The following is a 22,780-nucleotide window of genomic DNA, read 5'->3' on the forward strand; positions in this document are numbered from 1 at the left end:
TCCTGGGGCATCTGGATGCTACTGAATTTTGAAGGCTGTGTGAACACGGGAAGGTTTTTCCTCATTTTTAAATTTTTGTGTGGTGTCAATTTGAGAAGGCACTGCTACCACATTAGAAGTTTTCCTTCAGTAATTTCAGGGTATCTTCATTTCTGCTCCCAGGGAATGTATTTCACCATTCAAGCTTATCTAGAGGAATTTGGGACTCTTTATTCTGTATTTTGGTATAATACCTCTCTTTTTTTAGGATAGTGGTTTATACTACCAATCAGTGGACTTTCTGCCCATAATAAGGGAACTTTTGAATAATTTTTTTTAGAGCTAACTGTCAGCAAGGTAGGATATGTCTGTGTACACATTTTTATGTGCAGAATACACACACTTAAGGATGCAGAATCCTAATGTAATGAATTCACTTTTCAATAAAACCTAATTTTTGTATTGATTTCTTTTTTTGGGTTTGTTTCTTGAACAATCTTAAACTAATTGTCTATTCAGTAGATGTGGTACTTACATTATATAATCTGAAAAAAAAAGAGAAAAGAAAAAAGTCAAATATTGATCTGGGATGAATATTTGTGTTTGGAAAAGAAATGTTTTTACAACAGAGCTGGTTATTTCATACGCAGAAATTTGTTCTGGTGCAGCAACTTTTATTAAAACGTGCTAAAGAAAATAAAAGAAAGCACAAATTCCAACCTGTCTGGTCTGAGCTAAAAAGCTAATGCCTGTAGAGTAATTGCAAATCCTTAAAAACAGATTATCTTTCTGGATGTTATATTCCAGTGTATTATGTTATTGAAGATAGAAATGATTTGTAAACAACCTTTGGCAGAAGGCAGAGAGCTTAATTTTGTTCAAATAAGACATCAACATCAGAATTCAGGTGCTGCATCAACACTGGCAAGCGAGAACAGCTCTTCCCGCATGTGCACCAGAGCATCTTGATTGCCTAAGTATGAAGTGCCCTCTGAAAATACAAATATGGCAGAAAAAGTTCTAAGGTTGAAGGAGACTGCTGTAGTAATTCACTGAAGGCAAATCTTTCTACCTGTTGCTGTGTTTGTTTAATTTATAAGAAGGAAGCAGCTGCTTTCCTGAGCCCCAGCTGCAGCAGGAGAACCCTCATGGAAATGTAACAGAAAGGAGTTTTGCTTTAGGCATGTACAGGGACAACTTGTGTTCCTGTGGTGGTGACTTAATGTGATGACTAACAGCAAGCCTCCTGCAGTTTTAATAAAGCTCTTGTAGCATTCCAGGTGCATCAGTGTGTATTTTATGTAATAAGTAATATTATGTTACTTTGTGTTCATAGTGCAAATAGTACAAGACAAGCTGTTTATCTGGTCTGAGTATTACTGATAAGTGTATATTTATTGTCTACTAGCCCTTGTTCTCTTAAGGTGGGAAAGATTTCTAGGATATGAAAAGGTATATAATCTCATAAAAAATCAATAGAAAGCTTTTTTATAGCTATAATAAAGTGTCACTCTAGTGATGTCTCATACATAAATTTTTCCTTACATTGGCTGTCACTTTCAACCCTCGCACCTGAAAGCTGCATCCAGAAGTACCTGTGAAAAGACCAAACCCATTCTGAAAGTGGGTTATGGTATGATTGACGTGGTTTAAATGCTTTACTTAATGCTATATGTAAAGGGACATTTTTGTTATGCTGATTTTTTTTCTGGGTTACAGAACATCGTGCTCTGTGTATTACTTGATTTGAATGGGAGCACTGAGTGTTACTCTCTGTGTACATTAGTCTTTAACCCTTTCCCAAACAATCAATCTGAGAGTATTGACCCTCAAATTGATGCTTCAGCATTCAGCTGGAGCTGCTTTCTGTAGCTGACACTGATATAACAATTTATTTTGGTTTTTTTTTAAACTAAATATGTTATTCCCAAATTCCGTCTCTCAGGTAAAGATAGGCCATAGATTCAAAATCTGTATTTTTAAATTTTAACACCACAGTATTCAAAATTTACCCTGAATCATAGAATTACAGAATATCCTAAGTTTGAAGGGACCCATGAGTATCATCAAAGTCCACCTGCTGGTCTTGTGAGCAGAACTTAATAGCCTGGTAGGCTTGGAACTTGATTTTTAATTTATATATTTTGATTCTAAAGATCAAACAGAACTATCTGTATGCGTTGTGCTAAAAATAAGTATGAATGTAGCAGAGATGTGTTTATGATTGGGCCAAAGAAGTGAATTTGACAGAGGTGTTTAAGATCTGAGCAAATGTTTACTCAAAGTTTAAACAAGACAGAGGGTGCTAATACTGACTCTTGTTGATACAATGTTGCTGTTGGTGACAAAACATGTTTCTGTTGTAATTTGAAAGCAAAATAATTTTGTCCATTTAGAAAAAAAAAGTGCTTTATCCACTTGATGATGTCAGAGAGATCAAAGGCTGCAAATCCCACTACTGTTGTTCACAGACAAATTGAAATGCAATTTTTTTTCCTATGCAGATGTTTAGCCACTAAATCTATTTTTTTTTTTTCAAGTCAGAAGAACTTCTGTGTATATAACACATTAAAGCCCTTTAACTGCATACCATTACTGAGCATTGTTTAGTCTTTAATCGCCGAATTGGTATGAATTAAATTGCTTTCTTAATTGCCTAAATACCTTATATTTTTAAAAGCCTGTTTTTCCACTGCACTCATTTATTCTTAACAGGGTAATCCTTAAAGCTGAAAGACCTCTATTAAATTGAACATCGATGGCAAGCCTGTCATGAGGATTATAGAATTAGAACTTCAAGTGATTTAGAGAATGAGAAAACAAATAGGAGATTTTACACACGCATTTGTGTATTCTTCTTAAATAAATCCTTTATTTCATTTGTTGTGTATGTTGTAGCTTACTTATGTATGAGAACTGCACTAGATGAGTTAGTGGAATGTGGCTTTAAAACACCTCTTTGCAGAAACATTCGTATTACTTAATTCTTTATGTCAAGTGAAATAAACTCAAACTCTTACGTACTACCTACTCCATTGCCTTTGTGAATAAGAGGAAGTCTTGACTTCCACTAGATCTTCAATCAACTCATACATTCATTCTTTGTATCTGCATAAAAGTGGGCAAACTAATAAATTTTGATTTTAAATTTGTTTTCTCATTCTCTTACGTTCATGGTGTTCCGTTGTGTAGACACCTGCACTCTGCTGTGCAATTTAGCCAAAAGTTTACTTGGAAACTTGTCACTGGCCTTATATTTTAACAATTGTTTCAGAATTATTTTTTTTTAATAAGAAACTGATTCCAGCAGTTAATGCACTCAAGACTCTCACCATTAGCCTGTCATTTGCAAGAATAATGCTTTATTTTAGACCACTAAAAAGTGTACTGCAGTTGAGAGGATAGTGAAAATATGCACAGTGAGAATGTGTTACTTCACATTGTGCACAGTTTTCTTGCAGCTTTTCATAAATAAACCTGGATGTATTAAGCTCCTTTTACCTGCAGTCAGGATTAGCTTTGCTTTTTTATTGTCATTCTATATTCCTGTAAGGTGGGGTGCTTTTATTCCATGTGTCTGTATAGAATTTGTCTCAAAGTCTTTAGGCTAAAGCAGCATGTTTTAAATTTTGCTTCAAGAAGAAATTGTGGATTTACAACAAGGAATTACTTTAACTTGACTGGTCTAAGTGCAAATTCTGACTATTAGCATGATGTCCAGCTATGCAGCATTTCAGAGGGATTCCTTTAGAGATTTGGCAGTTGTGGCGTTGAAGGAATGAACTAAATTCTGTTCTCTTTAATCTCTGTTCACAGCTTTTTTTTTATCACAGGGAGCATTCTGAACTGGTAGTGCTAAAATCTGAGAACTTTATGGACTATCTTGAGGTTTTGTTCTCATCAAAATTAATTAATTTTTTTTTAAAAGTACTGCCTAAGGTAGATTCCTTTCATAGCCTTAAATTATAAAGAATTCAAGAAATTTCATTTATGAAATCATTTGTTTCATTTACAGGCAACCAGTGTAGGTAACTTGTTGCTAATGAGTTACCTCTGCAGTATTCACTTTATTTAAACATATTACTAAAAAAAAATTTTTTTTTTCTCTTTTCTTTCTCCTATGTTCATTAGATTCGAGATACTAAATCAACAGATCAGAAAACAACCCTCTTGCATTTTCTGGCAGAAATCTGTGAAGAGAATTACAAGGACATCTTAAAATTTCCAGATGAATTACAGCATGTTGAGAGTGCAAGTAAAGGTAAGCAAATAGATAAAGCGCCTAAAGGTAATAGTTGTTTGCTTTGGCATTAAATGCTTCCAACATTTCTTTGGGATTTTTGGATTATGTAATCTGTAAGCATTGATAATCCACGTAGGCGGTGCCTTTCTGCTTTTTATTGACCTTAGGAGAAGTGAGGAGGGAAAAAGCAGTAGTAAAACAGCTCCTCTTCTTCTGAAGTAGGTTGTGAAAATAATAGAGTGCATTTCGGTTGGATACTTAAAAAAATCACATCGCAGAAGTTTTGTCAGCAGTATAATTACAATGTTTAGTTTACTCTTAAGCCTTTGAAGTCTTGTTGCTTGAGAGTGAGCACCGTGTGTGTGCATGTGCATTCACACAGAGCAAGGTTCTTGTTTTAGCACTTGATAGAGAATAACAAATATACCTTGTAAAAATCCTGGGCTGTATATGAAATAGAGGTAGTTCAATTGTACTACCCAGTCAGTATTTGGTACTGACTGTTTTTGGTCAGTCAGCAGCATAGGCTGGTGAATGTGATAGAAAGCTCAGTTCATTTGTTGGACATTTTTCATGTGGAATAGACTGTGCTCTCTTGCATATTTGTTGCTGAGTTGTCAAAGGTGAAGGTAGGTGATAGTGCTTGATGAAGATAACACAAACTTTTGTTTTGATTGGGCATTAATGATTCATCAGAAGATAAATACTTGGGGGAGCACCAGAATATATGAAGGAAAAGGGGAGGGAGAAGAAGCTGGATACACATTTCCACTAAGTCGATCCAGGTTTGCAAATTTTTGTCTCCTTTTAAGTGTTATCAGTCAGTGTCTCTCTGCAGTGCAGTGATTAGCTGTTAGATAGACGCTCTTTTAATTAGGCCATCATTTGCTTTCAGTTTGTGTTCTTCTATCTTGAACTTCTTCCTAGTGAGAGCAGAACTCTTGTTTCCCCAAGGACTTGGGGAATAGTTCATCAATCAACCAAACTTTGTTGTTGTTTCAACTCAGACTTCTTCACAGCTTTATGTGAGTGTCTTTATCGTAGAATTTTTTTGCTGTTTCTCAGACTTTTGTGTCCCTTTCCAGGTTGGGGTTTTTTCCTCCATGTAAACTGAATTTTATTCTTATTGATTAAATGTTTCCATGCCTCACTTTTTTCTTTTCTGCTGAATTCTTCATTGGCATGGACAAAATGGAACTGATCTTCTGTAGAGGACTGAGGATGGTTTTGTGTTTTAATGCACAGACTGAAGTGACAACTTGTACATCACAGCCCTGAATGTACCATGTATATGAATAAAGGTGCATGGGTAAAGAGCACCCAACTGGCTGCTTCTACCTGAGCACTGTTGTGGGGCAGTGTTGGACCTGGTCTTGAAGGCATGAAGTTGTGTCAAGGGAGGTTTTGGTTGGATATTAGGCCAAGGTTCTTCCCCCAGAGGGTGGTTGGGCACTGAACAGGCTCCCTCCCCAGGGCAGTGGTCACAGCACCAGGGCTGACAGAGTCCAAGAAGCATTTGGAGAACAATCAGACACATGGTGTGGTTCTTGGGGTTGTTCTGTGCAGAGACAGGAGTTGGACTCAATAATCCTTGTGGATCACTTCCAACTCAAAATGATCTATCATTTTGTGGTCGAGTAACATTGTCATTAATTGTATTTATGCAAGTAGCAGTTTGGCATCTTACCTAAATTCCAAAAATGTTTTCTAGTATTTGATAACTCTTCTCTAGAGGTGACTTTTTAAAGTTTAATCTTTTTCTTCCTTTCTTTATAAAGTCTTATGGTTTACCAACCACTTTTGATGATCTTTTATGAATTTTCTTCTGTGGCTGACACTTGACCTTGGAGCTTTGAGATTTTTATAGTTTGATTCAAAGCCTCTGATGTTCTCTAAGTTGACTTCAGGAATTAAACCAGAGGAGTCAGTAAAGTTAGATTAAACTGTAGCATCCTAAACAGAGAAAGCATATTAATGGGAGCAAATTTGCTAATAATCCTGATGCTTAGAATACATATGAAAAAGATTTTATTGCAGTTAGATTTGTTTCATTCCCTAAGATAAAAGCTCATTACATTTCCTATAAAGAACACTGACTTCTAGCAGAGCATAAATTACTGTTCAATTTTAATGACCAAAACTTCCCTTTCAACCCTTTTTTGCTTTCTGTAGCAAAGCAGATTTTTGGCAGAATAAACTTGATTTGTGCAACTTGCTTTAACTTTTCCCCATGATACATGTTAATTGTAATGTTCATCTGCTCTGTCACATGTGGTGTTTTTTCTGTGTTGGAAGTTCACGTGCTTTGTGTGGAAGAGATTCCACCATTGTTTGGTGTTTTATAAACCAGTGATTTTGGGGATGAACAGTTAGGTTTATTTTTCCTATGGGAAACCTCTTTTGGAATAAATTGGCTGGATACGAGGGCATTGGCATCAGTTAGTTATACGTAAAATAGAAAGAAATCTACCAGCAAATATTAACTCTGCATGAATTTTAAATAAGGAAATATGAGCTAAGCAGGTGGCAGTCTGATTGCTTGAGATGTGTGCTCTTACTTTTTAGCCAGTAAGCAACCTTGTGGTTTGAACAGTACATAACATTCCAAATAAAAAACTTTACACATTCGACTTCTTTTAAATCTTGGGTGCATGTTCTCAATTCCACTTAAATAAAAAGTAAGTGGTGTTTGACTTTAATTTTCATATAAGAATAAAGAACCAGCATCTGAACAACAGCTGATTTATTTTTTTTATAACAAATAGCAGATAAAGAATAAAACTGGATTTTAATATGAAAAGGTCAATGGGATTAGATGAACTGCCCATGCATGTACCAAAATCTTCCATAATCTGATATTAGGTATGATAAAATATTTGATCTTTTTAAAGATGGAAGATCAGCCTAGGGGTTTATGAAAAGGAAAAATAAATTAGGAAACAGTTTTATTGTGGAAAGTATAAGCAAAGATCAAACTGATTAACTATCGAGATCATTGGAAAAAGATTTTTTGTTATGTGTAGCAGACTGTGAAAGGAAAACCAATAAAAAAATCACAACACTGGGATGAACTGCATTCTTTGATGGCAGTGATCTTCCCCCAGTCTACAGTCCTTTCCTCTTGTTCCCTTTGAGACTATGCAAAGCCTTTTTTTCATGTCTCTACCTTGTTCACTTGTTGTTCCAGTTGCTTCCTTTCATGGTATTTGCTCTTACCAGTTTATAAACTGTGATTTTTATTAAATACCTGGTGAATTCCCATCCCTTTTTGGAATTCAGTAAACCAAAATTTCAAAAGAAAACCAGGAGGTACCTTACAAGTCAGATAACATGTCTGGGACTTCTAGACACAGTCATGTTGTTAAAAGTATAGTTTGGAATTTCTTAGAAAAGTAACATATTTTAACTTAATTTTGTGTGTTACCTATTTCATTTTTATGATTTCTAAGGGGCTTGACACTCAAAGGAGTTTTAAGGTGATTAAAATAAATAAGCCATGTATTTTATAATAACAGTTTCAGATTTTAAGAGCAACAGTTTTAAATCACAGTCCATAGTTTAAACATTGTACCTGTAAATAATAAAACATAAAGATAAACCATAACTATGTCTTTATTCATTGAGCATCATATCCAGTTCCTCCAAAGTTTAATAGTTCTTGATATCCCTGTTACCTACTTTTTGTCTACCAAGAATGGGAATTACTGGGCTGTGTAGAGTCATGTCATGTTGAGCTTAATTGTGAATGTGGTATATATTTTATATATATATATAATAGTCTCTCTCAGAAATAATGAGGGCTTTTTTCAGCACTTAACATACCAAATTCTGTGCCTGATATGAAAGTGTTCCACTTCTTAATTCGTTCAAAGTGTTCTTAGAGGAAGCAAAGGTCATTCTGAGTAAAATCACGTGAAAGGTGCTTTGGGGGGATGAATTAAGTCTGTGTAGTGGACTAAAAAGGACGAATAACAGGAACACAGATTTCTCACTCATGTTGACACTGAAATTTATTTCTTTAATTTGCAAGCATATGGTTCTAATGGTTGAGGCATCTCTCTAGAAAGCACATTAGCAATCAGAAGCACTGTGGAATGCAAATATGTATCTACTTAATATATTATTATAAATAATGTAATAAAATATTAATTTTAAAATTTTGCGCAGATACTTCACTGTGATTTAATGTCATAAGTTTAGAATGAGGCAAAAATTTTAATGCTTTCTGTGCCATTGTCACTTTAAAGTGTAGCAATTTAAAACATACTCATAAGTAGCTATTTTTTTGTCTAACAAAAGTTTTATAGCTTGTTGCAGTAGAAGAAACGGTGTTTTAACAAAGAGATCTGCAACATTTTCCACCTTGCACAGTTTAAATTGCTGAAACAGATTTTACCCAATCTGGCACATTATAGGGTACAAAACAGACAATGCCTTCTGGCATGAGAAAGTTAATGCTGCATCTGTGACTTTTCTCTCCCTAATAGAGTCTGAAGTTGGCATTTTACAGCATAATCACAAGTCAGTCCTGCACTGTACAGAGACTTCTGTCAGTCTTTTCATTCACTTAAGCTGCAACATTGGACTGTCAGGATCTCTCTGTGTTTTTCTGACTGTAGTAAACACACAGTCAGGTGGATCAAATACTTGAAGACTCTTTTCTCTTGTGACACTCCTGTATTTACATAGAGCATCGCCATATTGGTGGTAGTTGTGCATCAGCTCATTAAAAGTTTCCCGACAGACGTGTTCTCCTTCATTGACAGGCGTCAGGGAGGAGAGACAGGGAAGCAGAAACTTCATAGATAGTTCCTGTGTTGTAGTTCCAATGAACAATTTTGGAAAGATAACTTGTTGGAGGCTCAGTGGGATTCTGGATTGGCTTACACTCTGCAGAATTGCTTAGTGAATTTTCTCAGTCTGTGAAGGTTTTGAGGATTTTTTTAGTTGCTGTCATCTAAAATGTAATAAATGGTGTGCAGAATCCTGGTACTTCTGAATTCTGAAGCTACATTTTGAAGCTATAAGTTGGATCCTTCATTAAGCAGTTTTTTGTATGGCTTGCATTTTAAGGCTCTACTTCTCTCCCTGAAGTGTAAATATCAAGGGCAAAATGAAAGAATAGTCCAAATTACTCTCATGGGTTGTTGTTTATTAAAGAAATGAAAGCATTTAAGAATTTCTGGCTGTAGTTAAACTAATTCAAAATTGAAGATAGCTTTAAATGTCTTAAGTTCTCCAGTCCATTGAGAATGTCTTAATACAGGCCACTAGAGAGATGTGAAAGCTATAAAATGGCACTTTCTTCTTTTTTTTTCCTCTTTATCTGTTGTTCAGTTTGCACTTCCATTGCTGTGGGGAAAGCTGTTGCACCTCTGGAAGTGGTTCAGTTCAGGTAGTTTGAAAGGCCAAACTCCTGATACAAATTGAGAGTGTAAAGGGAGATCTGTTGGATGAAGTTGCACAACTCCTTCTTTGAGATTTTAGTAACAACAGCAGGTTATGTGACAACAGCTTTGCCCCTTTTTATATTGCTTACTTTCTGTTTATTTGTTCCCTTTGCCTCACTTGCAATTTGCCTTATACCATTGCTAGGAGTTTATGCTCAATTAATAGATACTGATTTTATAATTATAAGACCTGTTTTCAAAATTAACTCAACTTTTAAGACCTTGAAAGACATTTGTAATTAAATTCACATCAAAGTACAGAAAGTTTCTGGATTGCTCTGAAGGTAATATCCATATTGCCAGGAGAATGCTGCTGAATGCAGTGCTATTCTCACCCAACAGATCTAATGCTTCTGGTTCTTTTTCTAAAATTGGGACATCTGCTTTCTAAAAGATTTTTATTTGTAATATGAAAAGTCAGTTCAGTTGAAAAACATTTTACAACATGCTATTTTTTACAACCAACTCAGTGAGGTACATGTGAGAAGTTGGAGGAAAGGCTGCTGTTGACAAGGGAAAGTAGGGAGTTGGCACACACAGCATTTATGCAGGACACAAAAATAGGTATAACAGTTGTCAGGATTCAACCAGAAGGAATATTACAGGTTCAGATATTTTTCTTTTCAGAAAACTGGTCTTTTGATGACAATAAATTTGACTTTAAGTAAAACAATTTTGAGTAAATAATGAGTTAGGTGATATGACCTGTCCAAAACAAGAGGGGGATTTGATTTTGTCTAGGATCACTTAGGAGGTGAATGGCTTTGTTCTGTTCTGTGCTTTGGAAAGGAGATTTTACAACTGCCTTATTCTGATAATGCTACTGGCAATGCATTGGGCATTCCTAATGTGCTGCCTGTCATTTATAGGTGATTCTTAGCCCTAATAGTGGCATCAGAATTCCTTTTTTGTTTTTGTAACATGTACATGGGCACAAAATTGCTGGAGCTGAGACAAGCTGATTGATTCTCTAAAAGAGAGCCCAGTTCTGTGCTTACACTGATATTAAAAATAAGTTACCCACAGACATTTCTTTTTGTTCTATGAATATACTGAGTGTTTTGGGATCATGAGCACTGTTTGTGATTTCCTGGCTCCAGAGGAGAGAAGACATGCTGCTTATGATATTTCTGATTTTCGACCGAACAAGCAATGGTTTTGGTTGTTGGTTTTGTTTTTTCGTTTTGCCTTTTTTTTTTTTTTTTTTTTTTTTTTTAAATCTTCCCACTGTCTCACCAAGGCAAGCTTGTTCATGGCATTTGCACTTCAGTGTGTGTAATATTTAAATTAAATTTCCTCACTTGAGATGCCTGGTATCGTTGTGCTGGGAAGCTGAAAATCTGTTTATACCCGAAATGTGGGTTTTAACATTTTAGCTTGTGTGGTGCAGTTCTTCACCAGATGTGTGTTTAAAATCTCTGTGCCTTCCTTTTCTTGAATTGTATCAGATATATGTATTTTTTCTATAAAAATGTCATATCCATTTGTAAACATTTATGATGTGTGTTTGTGATCATCACAAGCTGTGATGATTTTAGGTTTTGATTGCAGTTGAGATTTTTTTGTGGTAGAGATGGATAAGTATCTTTTCCTTCTCTATAAAGATGGAGAAGAATATTGCTATCTAGAGCTGGTGCACATACATGGCTCATTAAACATCACCTCGGACTGAGAGATAATTAGTGCCTTAGACTGAATCTCTCATTAAACTCTAAACCAGGAGTTACTTGGGGCTGGACTTGTTACAAAGTGCTTTTACATTAAAATTGTGGTTCACCTCTACTTGCAAATGGACAGGACAATGAAATCAGTGTACAGTTGCTTTATCTTTGTTTAACTGAGGTAATGAAGTTACTGTTGGAGTCTAAAAAGGTGAAGCATAGTGGTGTCTTGCCTTTCTTTACTGCTCCATAGCAGTACTGTGAGAAGGCAACTAAAATGTAGAGACTCTGCTGGGGAAGGAAATCTTAGCATGCAAATGAGAAGTGCAGATGCACATCTGTGTGTGAAATCTATCTGTTAAAAATTCTGTTTTGAAGCTTCGTCAAGTTACATTACAGGACATGGTCATAATATATAAGCAAAACATTGTCATTTGGGCAGATCTGCTGTTATTCTTGAACTTTAAAAGGTTCAGGGAAAATTCTGTGTAAGATGCACAGGGTAAAATAGTCTATTATGCATCATGTTTTGATTGTTAGGCACAAGTACCTGGTGTCAGAAAGCTTTCCCATTTTTTGGAAGAAAAGGATGACCAGGTGCCCATGCTAGTTAAGATACTCTCTGTTTTTTCCCTTTGGCCCCATGATGTTTAAACCTCCACCCCATAAGCACTTGTAAGCTTATGAACTTAACAATAATTTCTTTTACCATAGTTGGTTTTATCCTTTGAAATTTAGACACTGTTGTCCTAATTATGTACTTTTCAATTCTTCTTTACTTCTGCTTAAGTATTGTTACAAACGGATGTTTAGGTCAAAACAGGAGTGTTTGGTTGTTATCAGTAACAGGTTTGGTTTGATCTCACTTGTCTTGACTGCTCCTCTAGTTTCTTCTTCAGAAATTCTAATGATTAAGTTCAGTGTCCTTCCTGGTGAAAGCATTTCAATATAGAGTTATTTTTACTGTTGAAGTTTGTTTAAGTCTGTCACAGTGGCATGTAGCAAAGACCTTTTTTTCTGATAAAGGAAATAATGCATGTGCTATCTCAAATTTATTTTTTTTCCATGTTAATTACTTGAGAAATAATATGCTGAGGTAGCTGTACTGCTTTTGAATCTGGAAGCTGTTCAACCATGAAGCTTCAGATGTGAGTTGTTTTGCCTGATGCAGGTATATCACAGTATCTATCAGAGTTACCATGCTACACCTGTATCACTCAAAAGTACATATAGAAATGTGTTCCTGTGTATGTATCCCTGTGAGATGTATTTATTCCTGTACATGTTCTTATGTCTGCACACACATATGATACACAGGCATGCTCTGAGGTACACACACACTGAGCTGCTCCCAATCCTCCATTAGGCTGCAGCAGCACTGCTCAGCCAACTCCAACAGAACATTTATTGTCTTAATAAATAGAAACTTACTTAGTATGAATTGAGTAATCAATGATTGTAATTCCTGAAGATTATGTACTTGCTCACCCATTTCCCCTCAAACTGCTTTTCAGTCTTTTGTGAAAGACTACTTCCATCTGCCCTCAGGCAGTAAGAAATAAATAGTCATTAGTATGCTCAGAACGCAGTTATGGTACAAATACTGTCTAGACTTAAAAATCCACGAGTTCATTTGCTTCATACTGACTTAGTTTGCTTACTGAAGTAATTTATATTGTTGGTTCTCCCTTCAGAGTTTTTGCTAACCATGGACATGGCCATCCCAGTTTTGCATCATGATCAGAGACCCTTCAAATTTCTTATGCAAGAGATACTGCACCTAATCAAAATGTATCATTTCAACTCTTTTTGTGGGGAGGACTCAGTCTGATGCAATCTTATTTTAGAAAGGATTAGTCTGTCCTTTGGTACTGTTGCTGTATTACTGTAAATACAAAATGCTTAGCTTGACTACAGGGACCAGCTAGTGTTCAACATCAACAGGAGATTAACTGCTTGGAGCATTTTTCTAGGACTAAAGCAGACGCTCACTAAGCCTTCCTTAGCGTGCAGACTGTGCAACTGCTTTCTCCAAAATAAGTGGATAGCATTGTTTTTTTTGTAGAGCAGAATTTAATATAGGGAAAACAATAACGTGAAGGAAATTATTATCACCTTTGTGTCAAAATAACATTGTGCTGTCTCTTCAGTGAGTGTGGATTTCTCTTATAAATAAGTAAGAATATACAAAATAATCTTTTAATCAGTCACAGATTTAATGATGCATGATTAACGGAGTTTCATCCAGTACTTGTGCAGAAAGAATATTGATAGATCTACGTGCGTATATTAGTCTTCCACTGACATGAAAAATAATCTGAACAATATATTAATACACATCACTTCCTCTTCACTTTATTCATACTAGTTCCATATGTTGTAGTGATTCTGTGGGACAAGGAGTGAAGCTGAAACACACGTGTTGGTTTTCTTTCTCTGTCTCATAAATCCTTTTTTTCACAGTGGTTCAAGGTACACACATTAAACATGCTGTATTTCTTTCCACCTTAGAGCTGTTGGTGCTCTCTGCAAGTCAGGCTTTTAATAGGGCTCAACTAGGGAAACCTCACTGCCTTTTTTTCCTCCCTTTGGCTCTGAAGGTGGGCCATATAAAGTTTGGGGGTTTATGTGGGTTTTTTAGGCACATGGTATGGGGAGAACACTGCAGTTCCTTCAGGCTGTTTTCCCCACTACCCGCACGTATTCTCGGAGACAAATTAAGTGTTACATCCTTGTCTGTTTATTTTGATATGTTTATGAACCTGTTGCATAGGAATCCAAATAATCCTTTTGTAAACTCACTTATACCATTTGTCTCCACTATTCCGTGTCAGCAAATTTGACTTTCCTTTGACTTCTCAAACTTTGCCATTTCTTAAATACTGACCTTTTCACTGTTGATGGGAGTCTTCATTTACCTGTAAAATTGTGAGGGTGGTGAGGTGGGTTGTTCACTGATATTTATTTGTTTTACTTTTGAAATGTGGCTAATATTTTACCTTTACTACTAAAACAGGGAAATAAATGTCCAAGCATTCTCTAGGCTGCTTTCTTTTTTGGGGGGTTTGCTCCTCCCAGCCTGTCTGGGGATTATGGACAGGTTTTTTTCTGGTTGTTGATGCTGGGTTGTTTTTTTTCCTTGTTTTTCCTTATCTTCTGTGCTCACCTCATTGTTCCTACCCTGAAATCAGATATCTGTGTATTGGTTGCTGCAATATTAAATAATATTGGATTGCCTGTTAGAGAAAGGCTGTCCCAGTAATAGTCCTTGCACAGTATTTGTGTACCACTGAAGATCAAATGCTACCTTTCATGTAGATTTTTTAGACGAGTTCTACTCATTTTCATGTGGAATGATGGGCAAATTGAAGTTGAACAAGCCATTTTCTTGTGAACCCCAACTTACAGTGGGACAGGCTGTTTAGTATGTGCATTTTTAAATGATTTTAAAGGAATGGCTTTTGCTGCAAGTAGAATTTATGCTTTCATAAATTAAAACCTTGCCAGAGTTTTAAGAAATTTACATGATTTTCCCTGAAAGTAAAAGGAATTCATATTGCCTCCTCTACACATTACTGAAGTAGTAAATCTCTAATAAAAGGGTTTATGGGAGGAAATGCAGATATTTTATTATAGTCTATATATATGTTTCCTGTTCTGTCATCTCGTTAAGTTTGTCTTGCAGAACAACAACTTCATAAATTGTGTGAACAGAAACTTGTGCATTTACCTGGGCTAGGCAAAAAAAAAAAAAAAAAAGTGAACAGAATTGCATATTCTACTACTTTTTTGATAATTGATTGTGAATTTAAAAAGTTACTTATGGGAAGCACAGCTATAGGATGCAACCTTCTTGATTGGATAGAATTCCTTCATACTTTCCAAGGCACTATGCACCTAATCTGGTGTTTTCTGTACTTAATTTTATAGAACAGAGTTACTAAAAACTCTACCCATACATGTTAATCACAAAGGTTAAGACTTCCTGTTTGTCATTGTGTGCTGAATTTCACTGCACTTTTAAATTTTAGACGAAAATTAAACTTCTATTTTCAAATTGCTGAAAACATTTAAACTTCACGTTATGTTGCCTCTTTTCTTATCAGTTGCTGTTCTGTTTATGAACAAAATGACCATTTGCATTCTCCTAATTTACTTTGCACTTGTAGCATTTCCTTCATTGTTGCTTGTGTCCTCATCCAACTTGAGAAAAATATTACAGTAATTCAAGTTCTTAATTTCAAGCAAAAATGTGCACTCCTTTCTGACCATAATATCACATGATTAAACTAATGCAACCACAACCTGAAATATTTGCTAATGTTTATTATTCAAACTGTTTTAGTGGTTGCTTTAAAGGTTAACTCTCGAATGTGAAGTTAATAACTGCAAGGATGCTGGGGTCAGTATAGATTCCACCTTCCCCCCTCCCTCCCCCCCCCAAGTTGAATTAAGCTTAAAAACTGTTTCACTATAATTTTAACATTAGAAGATGAATAGTCCCTTTGGTACCCAGTATAAAACTGATAAAATTGAAAATAAAATCGAGATAATGGCTGTGATAAAGGCAGCTGTATTGGTGCCTTATGGATTTGAATGTGCTCGTGAAATCGATGTTATGGCTGATGCGAGTTGTTACTTGCAAAGAATAGAGAATTGATTTTGTTCTCGGAACTGCTTCCTTATTTGCCAGATTTTTATTTCTTATATACTGGTTTTCAAGCCATCTTGACTCAAATTCCTCCTACTGCTTAATCTCACGTAGTCACAGCACAATTTTTTTTTTTTTTTTTTAATTACAAGAAAGCAGAAAAATCAACGGTTCTTTAGAAAATACTTGGTGGAACTTCCGGACAAATCACTTGCCATGAAAAGATACTAAGAAGCAGAAAGCCCTTAAAAAAGGAAGTTATGTGCTGATCTTGACTGCACTAGGAATGCCTGGGTTAGCTGGATGCAGCCCTTCAGCTTTGGCTCTGGAGGGCAGGTGCCTGCAGTCGATCGAAGCATTGACTGGGCCATTACTGAGGAGCAGGGAACGTGCTGGATGTTCTCACCTCTGGTGCCACACATCAGAAGTTGTTTGTGACACTGTCTTTGCAAGAATTGACCCGATTATATGCACTGCCACTGAAGATTGAGTAGTTCGTAGAGTATAAATTCGCTCTGAAGTAAAGGGTACTTGAAGCATTCGATTTAGAGGATGGAGGTGAAATGGTGCGGGTGTTACAGTGCTCCTGGGGGAAAGGGCTGTTGGGATTGTCTGCTTGTGCTGGAAAGCACAGATTTGTAAGCTGTGCAGGAGGAGACAAGGGAAGGCAGACTTGGGTTTTGAATTGCATCTTTTAATTAAGAGGAAGCATTTGTCAAATTGCTCTTTATGATAGAACTAAGAATAAGTGAACCTCATGGATTACGGCACAAAACTCAATATTAGGCATTCAATTAATTTTAATATTACAATTTAATTGTAGTTAAATTACACCAGGAGCTTCTCTGCAGAGGCTCTGTCACTTTTACTCCTGTTCTGGAATTTCTTTGCGTGTGGTGTTACTTTACCTTCAACGTTGTGTTGTCATGATTTCTCAGATGCTGTCTCAATTAGTGGTTGTTTATTACAAATTACAGAAATAATGGCTTACACTAGAACAGCTTGTCACACAGTAAGCAGGGTTTCTTTGAGTAGTCTCTTCAGGGTTTTTCTGCTGTACTGCACTCTGAGTCCTTTACTTCAGTTTGATTACCAGGAGCTTTTATTATTCAGACCTACCTTTGCTATTAACATGGGGTTTCACAGCTCTGGGTTCTAGAAATCAGTTTAATTTCAATGTAAGAAAAATATTTAATTTTTTTTTTCCTCCATGTCTATTCCTTAAATCATTCCTGTAACAGAAATAAGCATTAATAATAATTTAACCAAGTACATGCATTAATAAGGTAAAATCTTTTTGAACTCTAGTTAGTTTTTAGTCTTTGAATTAGATTTAAAAGAATGAAATATTAGGATTTTTACCATACATTTAAATAGAAATTGAATAATTAGAACTAATGGTAGAATTAAATGGTGACATTTCAATGTTAAATATGATGATCTGGTATATTACAGTAGATAGTTTCACTTAGTTTTTATGAAGGGTAGGATTTTTATGAGCAGTAATTCAGAAAAATATGGGTCTACTTAATGGAATCATTCTCTTTAAGACTATTTATACTGACATTGTTTTTTCCCCTTCTGATACCCTTTCTTGAATCTGGAAACTTTTTACTCATTGTCTTTTTTTTTCCTAGTTTCAGCCCAGACTCTGAAGAGCAACCTTGATTCCATGAACCAGCAGATCCAGCGGCTAGAAAATGACATTAACAATTTCCCTAAGACACAAGATGAAAACGATAAGTTTGTAGAGAAGATGAGCATATCCTTTTTGAATGTCCTCATTGGTGAACTGAACATTTTGTTCATCCGGTTGAGTGTTTACAGCACTTGAAAATAGGTTTTAAGTGTCCTCTTTCATACCTTTATTCTAGAGCAGAGAAAAAAAGCATCAGAGAACATGCTGGATGTAAGAAAACTGAGAAAGACACTCAAAGAACTGAGTAGAACCTAAAACATCTATTATCAGACTTCCAAGGGGCAAACCAGAGAGCTTTCTGGAAGCAAGTCGTTATAGTGACCACTCTCAGAGATAGTAATATGGGGATTTTTTTTTTTTTTTTGCCTTAAGGAATCATTTTAATAATATTTGTTGAATCACTTTTAGAAAAATATCAGCAAAGTTGATAGTATTTCAGCTTCACATGTGTTTTTTAAAGGGCAGAGTGTATATATATAATTTTGTTAATGGTTCTAATGTCATTTTTAACAGATCGTTTCAGAGAAATATTGACATTTTTTGCACTCAAGTGGTTTGTTCTTTTAAAAAGTCTGTGGGAGAATACCACATGATGTCTGTCTAACTTGCTTTCTCTCCAAAATTTTCCTATAACCAGTTTTAGTTTTGCTCCAAAGTATAAAGTAAGAAGTAGAGAGTACTATTGATACAAGAAGCTCACAAAACTGCAATAAAGACTAGACAGAAGCCCTTTTTTTCTGAAAAGAAATTCATAGGTGTTTATTTTGCACAAAGCACATTTCTGTGTACATACATGGAAGCATTTGACGTGTGGACAAATCCAAGGCATTTTGTGCATTTATCAAGCTCAGATAGTTCTTGTGACATCTCTTCTTTCTTACTGTAATGAGCCAGAAGTCTTGGGTTTGTGTGTTTTTCAAAGGAGGAAAAAGAAAAAGGAGCCATTTGCAGCTACTCATCATGTTTAGCAGGTGAATGTATCGAAGAGCTTCTCCCAACTCCTGTGTATTTGGAAAGTCAGTTTTAGCAGGATTTACTGTCTGAATGGATTCAGTGACAGAATTTCACTAGGAGTTATTTAATATCTTCTCTGTATGGATTTATTTTAAGTTTCTGACAAGACTGCAGCAAAGTAGCTTAAGGAAGACAACTCCTGACTAAGTGGAAAATTGTTTCTTATTCCTTACATATTCTCTTCCACCTTGTCTTACTTGCAAGGTTAAGAGACTTGCTACCAGTAATCACAGTTATCAGCTCTGCTATTAAAAAAAAAACACCTCATTTGCCTGAGATGCATTCATATTAGAACAACTTATAATATTGCTTCGTAATTGTCCATTGTCCTTTGCCTTGTCACCCTGTGCGAGGGCTCAATTTTGTTACCTCAACCCCACTTGTGTTCAGAAATGAAAACAGTGTCCTGAAATGCACCTTCACAATTGTGTTTCCTTGTTAAGCTTGATAGCTCTGGTTTACAGGCTATAGAAATTATATTTCAGTTGTGTTGAGTAAATGCTTTGCCTTTTGTTGTTTTGCTACCTCTGTATTCTTTTTATAAAAACAATGGGCATCACTCAGATAGTTCAGTGAGAAAAAAGAGTCAAAGAGGTATTATTTAACTTTTTCCTCTTCACAGTTTATCACCAGAGTTTCTTAACAGAAGAAGGATTGTCTGACAATGCAGAAGAGTTTAAAAAAAATTAATGTACTGATGCTTCTTTGTATTGACAAAAATAGGAGAGTCCTATGAAATTTCTGAAAATTATTGTTTCACATCTCTTGGGCAGCTTAACTTCACTGCCTGTACCTTGATGTCACAGGTAGATTACCAACCAGAGGTAATTAAAATAGGCACCTGGAACTGTGAGTGCCAGCTTTTATCAAACTAGTGAATTTGGTGGCCTGACAAAAGAGATAAGCCTGTAAGAAATGAACTGATTCTACCTGAGGATTTATGTTTGCATAATTAATAGATGACCTGATAAGTGGTGGGTTTCTCTTTTAGAAAGTCATCTCCCTTTATATCAAATGTTCAAATTTGTTTCTGCTTATCACTTAGCATTTTAAAGTTTTCCACACTCCTGTTTTTGGTTGTTTTTTTTTTTTATTAGATTGAAGAACAGTTGTTAAGCGTGAAAAAAATTGTACCCTGGTCTTCAGTAAGTGTTGCTTTTGTTTTACAGCTGGTGAAAGATTTTTTTGTTGATGGCACATACTGAGATGAGAAGGTCAAAGAATTTTCAGCTGAACCATCTCTCTTAGTGCTTGATTGTTTCAGGGTTACAGCTCTGCTGTAACACAAAGTAGAAAGTTAGAAAAAAAAAAGGGGGGGGGGAAATTAAAATATTCTCTGAATTTCTTGCTATATTAAATAACCTATGTGTGCTTCCTGAGATGACTTTTTTTATGATCTAATCCATGGCTGGAACTGTACTTTACTTGAAGAGCAGTTTGTAAATAATTCAACTTTAATGTGAGAGGTTTCTTATATAATTAGCCCTGTTCATGCAGCACTGGGGAGTCTGATTCAACAGTTTAGAAAAGTAATTATAGACTAAGCCAGGTCTGGCTTTCACTTCTTATTTTAATTCAGTGTTTGTGCCTCTATTTTTTTTTTTTTATTTTAAACTGCAGAACTCTGAATTTTAGATTTACTTGCTGTAGGTGTATACACTCATTTCTTTTTAGTGATGTGAGTGTCTAGTTGGAGATTGAGAAAGATACTCAGATTAATGGAGTTTAAATGTAAATGTTATTAGCAAAGATTAAAGACAACAGAATGCAAAGCAATTTCAGAGGGAATAAATGGGAAGTTGTACAGAGTTAACTTTTTAATTAATCTTGACATAGAACTATAAACACATAAATAATAAATACCACTTCTTTATTCCTTCCATCATACACACACTCAATGACAAAAGTTTATTCCTCTAGAAAATAGACAGGAGCTCTGAACATTGTTCCAAGGAGAAGGGAAAAGGGGTAGATACAGGGGGCAGGAGGGCATGTGTTTAGTCATTGGGTTCAAGCATGCTGGAGAGCATGCTTTTGGATCACTATATATTTTATAAACAATCACTATATATTTTATAAACAATCTTACATTAATTTATTTATATAATGTGTCCTAGATTTACTATTATACCTTTAAATGAAGGGTTTATATGGCTTTTCTGGTGTTCAGCTGTACCATTTACCCTATTAAGAGACACTAACATGCCTAATCTTATTAAAATCTTTTGCCTACCAGAGCAGTAAATGCTGCCATTTCTAACTAACATTTCTTCTGATGTCATACATGTGAAGAATTAAAAGCTTATTTTTAAAGAATTTCAAAATTAAGGGAACAATGAATGAAAGAGCAAAAATTGATGCAGATAAAAAAATTCAAAGCCCTATGCATTCATCTTATCATTAAATGGAACAGCAGCAATTTGTGAACCAATTTTAATTTTCAGTAAGGAATGCCATTCATTAAAACAGAATCCTTTTTATGAAGTAAAAAAAACTGCCTTCCTGAAAGGCATGTATTCTCACTTGATATGTATTTATGCTCACAGTTCCATCTAATAATGATTACTGCTTCACAACTGAATGTGAGGGGGTTTATTTCCTTACTTGATGTACTTCAATTGTACAGAAATGATCTGGGGAGAAGTCTGCTTTGTGTGTGGGGGGGGCTTTTATGCAGTGCGAATGTTAGATATTTAATGTGCATTAAACATCAACCGATGATTCTCTTGGAGGAGCTGCACTGCAGAGCCTCTTAGAGCAGGCCACTGGGGAAGGAACAAAAATGTACTCCAAACCAGGATCTCAGCATCTGGAAATGGCTGGGAACCTTTTTCCTCCTTTCAGAGTGATTGAGCAGCAGGACATCAATTACACAGTGACATGGAGTGCTGAAAGAATGTTAATGGCATTAACACTCGTGTCATCTCTTAACACTTGGGATTTCCTCCTGGCTTGTTATGGAAAAAATAATTCACTTAAAGTGTTTTGAGATGTCATTTTTAGGAAAGCCTGTTTTTGTTTTTCAGACAACTTGACATGTACTGGTGTCTTAATTTCTGCGTGAAAATGTACATCAGTATCTGAATGTGTTCACAAATAGGGACTTCTCACAAATAACCCCAGAGGGGAGAAACTTCCAGGAGCTTTTGTATATGTTCCTACATTTGAAGTAACTGTCTTTTGCCTGAATGTATTTGAATATTTTTAAATATAGAGGCATTTCTCAGTACTTTAAGAACTGAAAAGGGGAATTTTCAATGATTTTTCATTGATTGAACATTGAACATTCAATGATTTTTCAATTTCTAGGTCATGTATAGTCTTTAAAACAATTTTATACATGTGCCTTTTCTTCAATAGTTATATGAAGTTTTATGTTCCTGCTATCTGCAAAAATGACATTTGAAAACTCTTTCATTTGCAAGTGGAGCTCTTGACTAAAGGAGATATTTTGGCGAAATGATAGTTATTTATCCAAATAAAATACCTTTCCTAAATAGTGTGTAGGGATAAAAATCTACCTTACTGCTTCTAGATGGAGCATGGCTTTTATTGTTTATATTTTAAGTTGCAGTTACATTATACAAATCACTGATCTTAGTGCTGAGCATTTCTTTAAAGGTAATCTCTCTGCTTACAGTTCAAAACAAACTCGAAGGAGCAGTGAGCAGAAAGTCTAAGGTGTGTACCAGGGAAAGGCTTGGTTTAGATGACTGAGTGTAGACAGGGAAAGGAAATAAAATTAAAACTTCATTAAATGCTAAGTCAAGGAATTTTTTTTTTATTATTGTTTTCAACCATTAATTGTTAGTCTTTCTTGCTAATATAGAGAAAACAGAACAAAACCCACTGAATTCATAATGTTGATACTGTTTGTAAATGAGGAAAGGTCAGAAACAATGAAACTTTAAAACCCTTTTCTTATTCCATTGAGGAAAAGTAGACTAATTGAAGCATCACTCAACTCTTTTGAACTTTAATTTGTTCAATTCTTATGAGGTCATCATATGGTCTATTTTGTTACCACCCATGAAACAATGATGAATTAGTTGAAACTTTAGGATTTGCAAATAGCAATAAATT

The 22,780-nt window shown here is 35.3% G+C and overlaps 1 protein-coding gene across 6 annotated transcripts in view; it reads left to right on the forward strand.

Annotated features, from left to right (window-relative positions):
- Positions 1-22,780, forward strand: part of DIAPH2 (diaphanous related formin 2) — a 192,492-nt gene that overhangs the window by 76,726 nt on the left and 92,986 nt on the right. For all 6 annotated transcript variants that reach the window (XM_050310768.1, XM_050310767.1, XM_050310769.1 and 3 more), the window contains 2 exons: positions 4,111-4,240; positions 17,622-17,745. In XM_050310768.1, coding sequence (XP_050166725.1) covers positions 4,111-4,240; positions 17,622-17,745 — 254 coding nt within the window. The remainder of the gene's footprint in view (positions 1-4,110; positions 4,241-17,621; positions 17,746-22,780) is intronic.

This window comes from Myiozetetes cayanensis, unplaced genomic scaffold (genome assembly GCF_022539395.1).
Source record: "Myiozetetes cayanensis isolate MyiCay16 unplaced genomic scaffold, myiCay2020 scf15, whole genome shotgun sequence".
Taxonomy (NCBI): domain Eukaryota; kingdom Metazoa; phylum Chordata; class Aves; order Passeriformes; family Tyrannidae; genus Myiozetetes; species Myiozetetes cayanensis.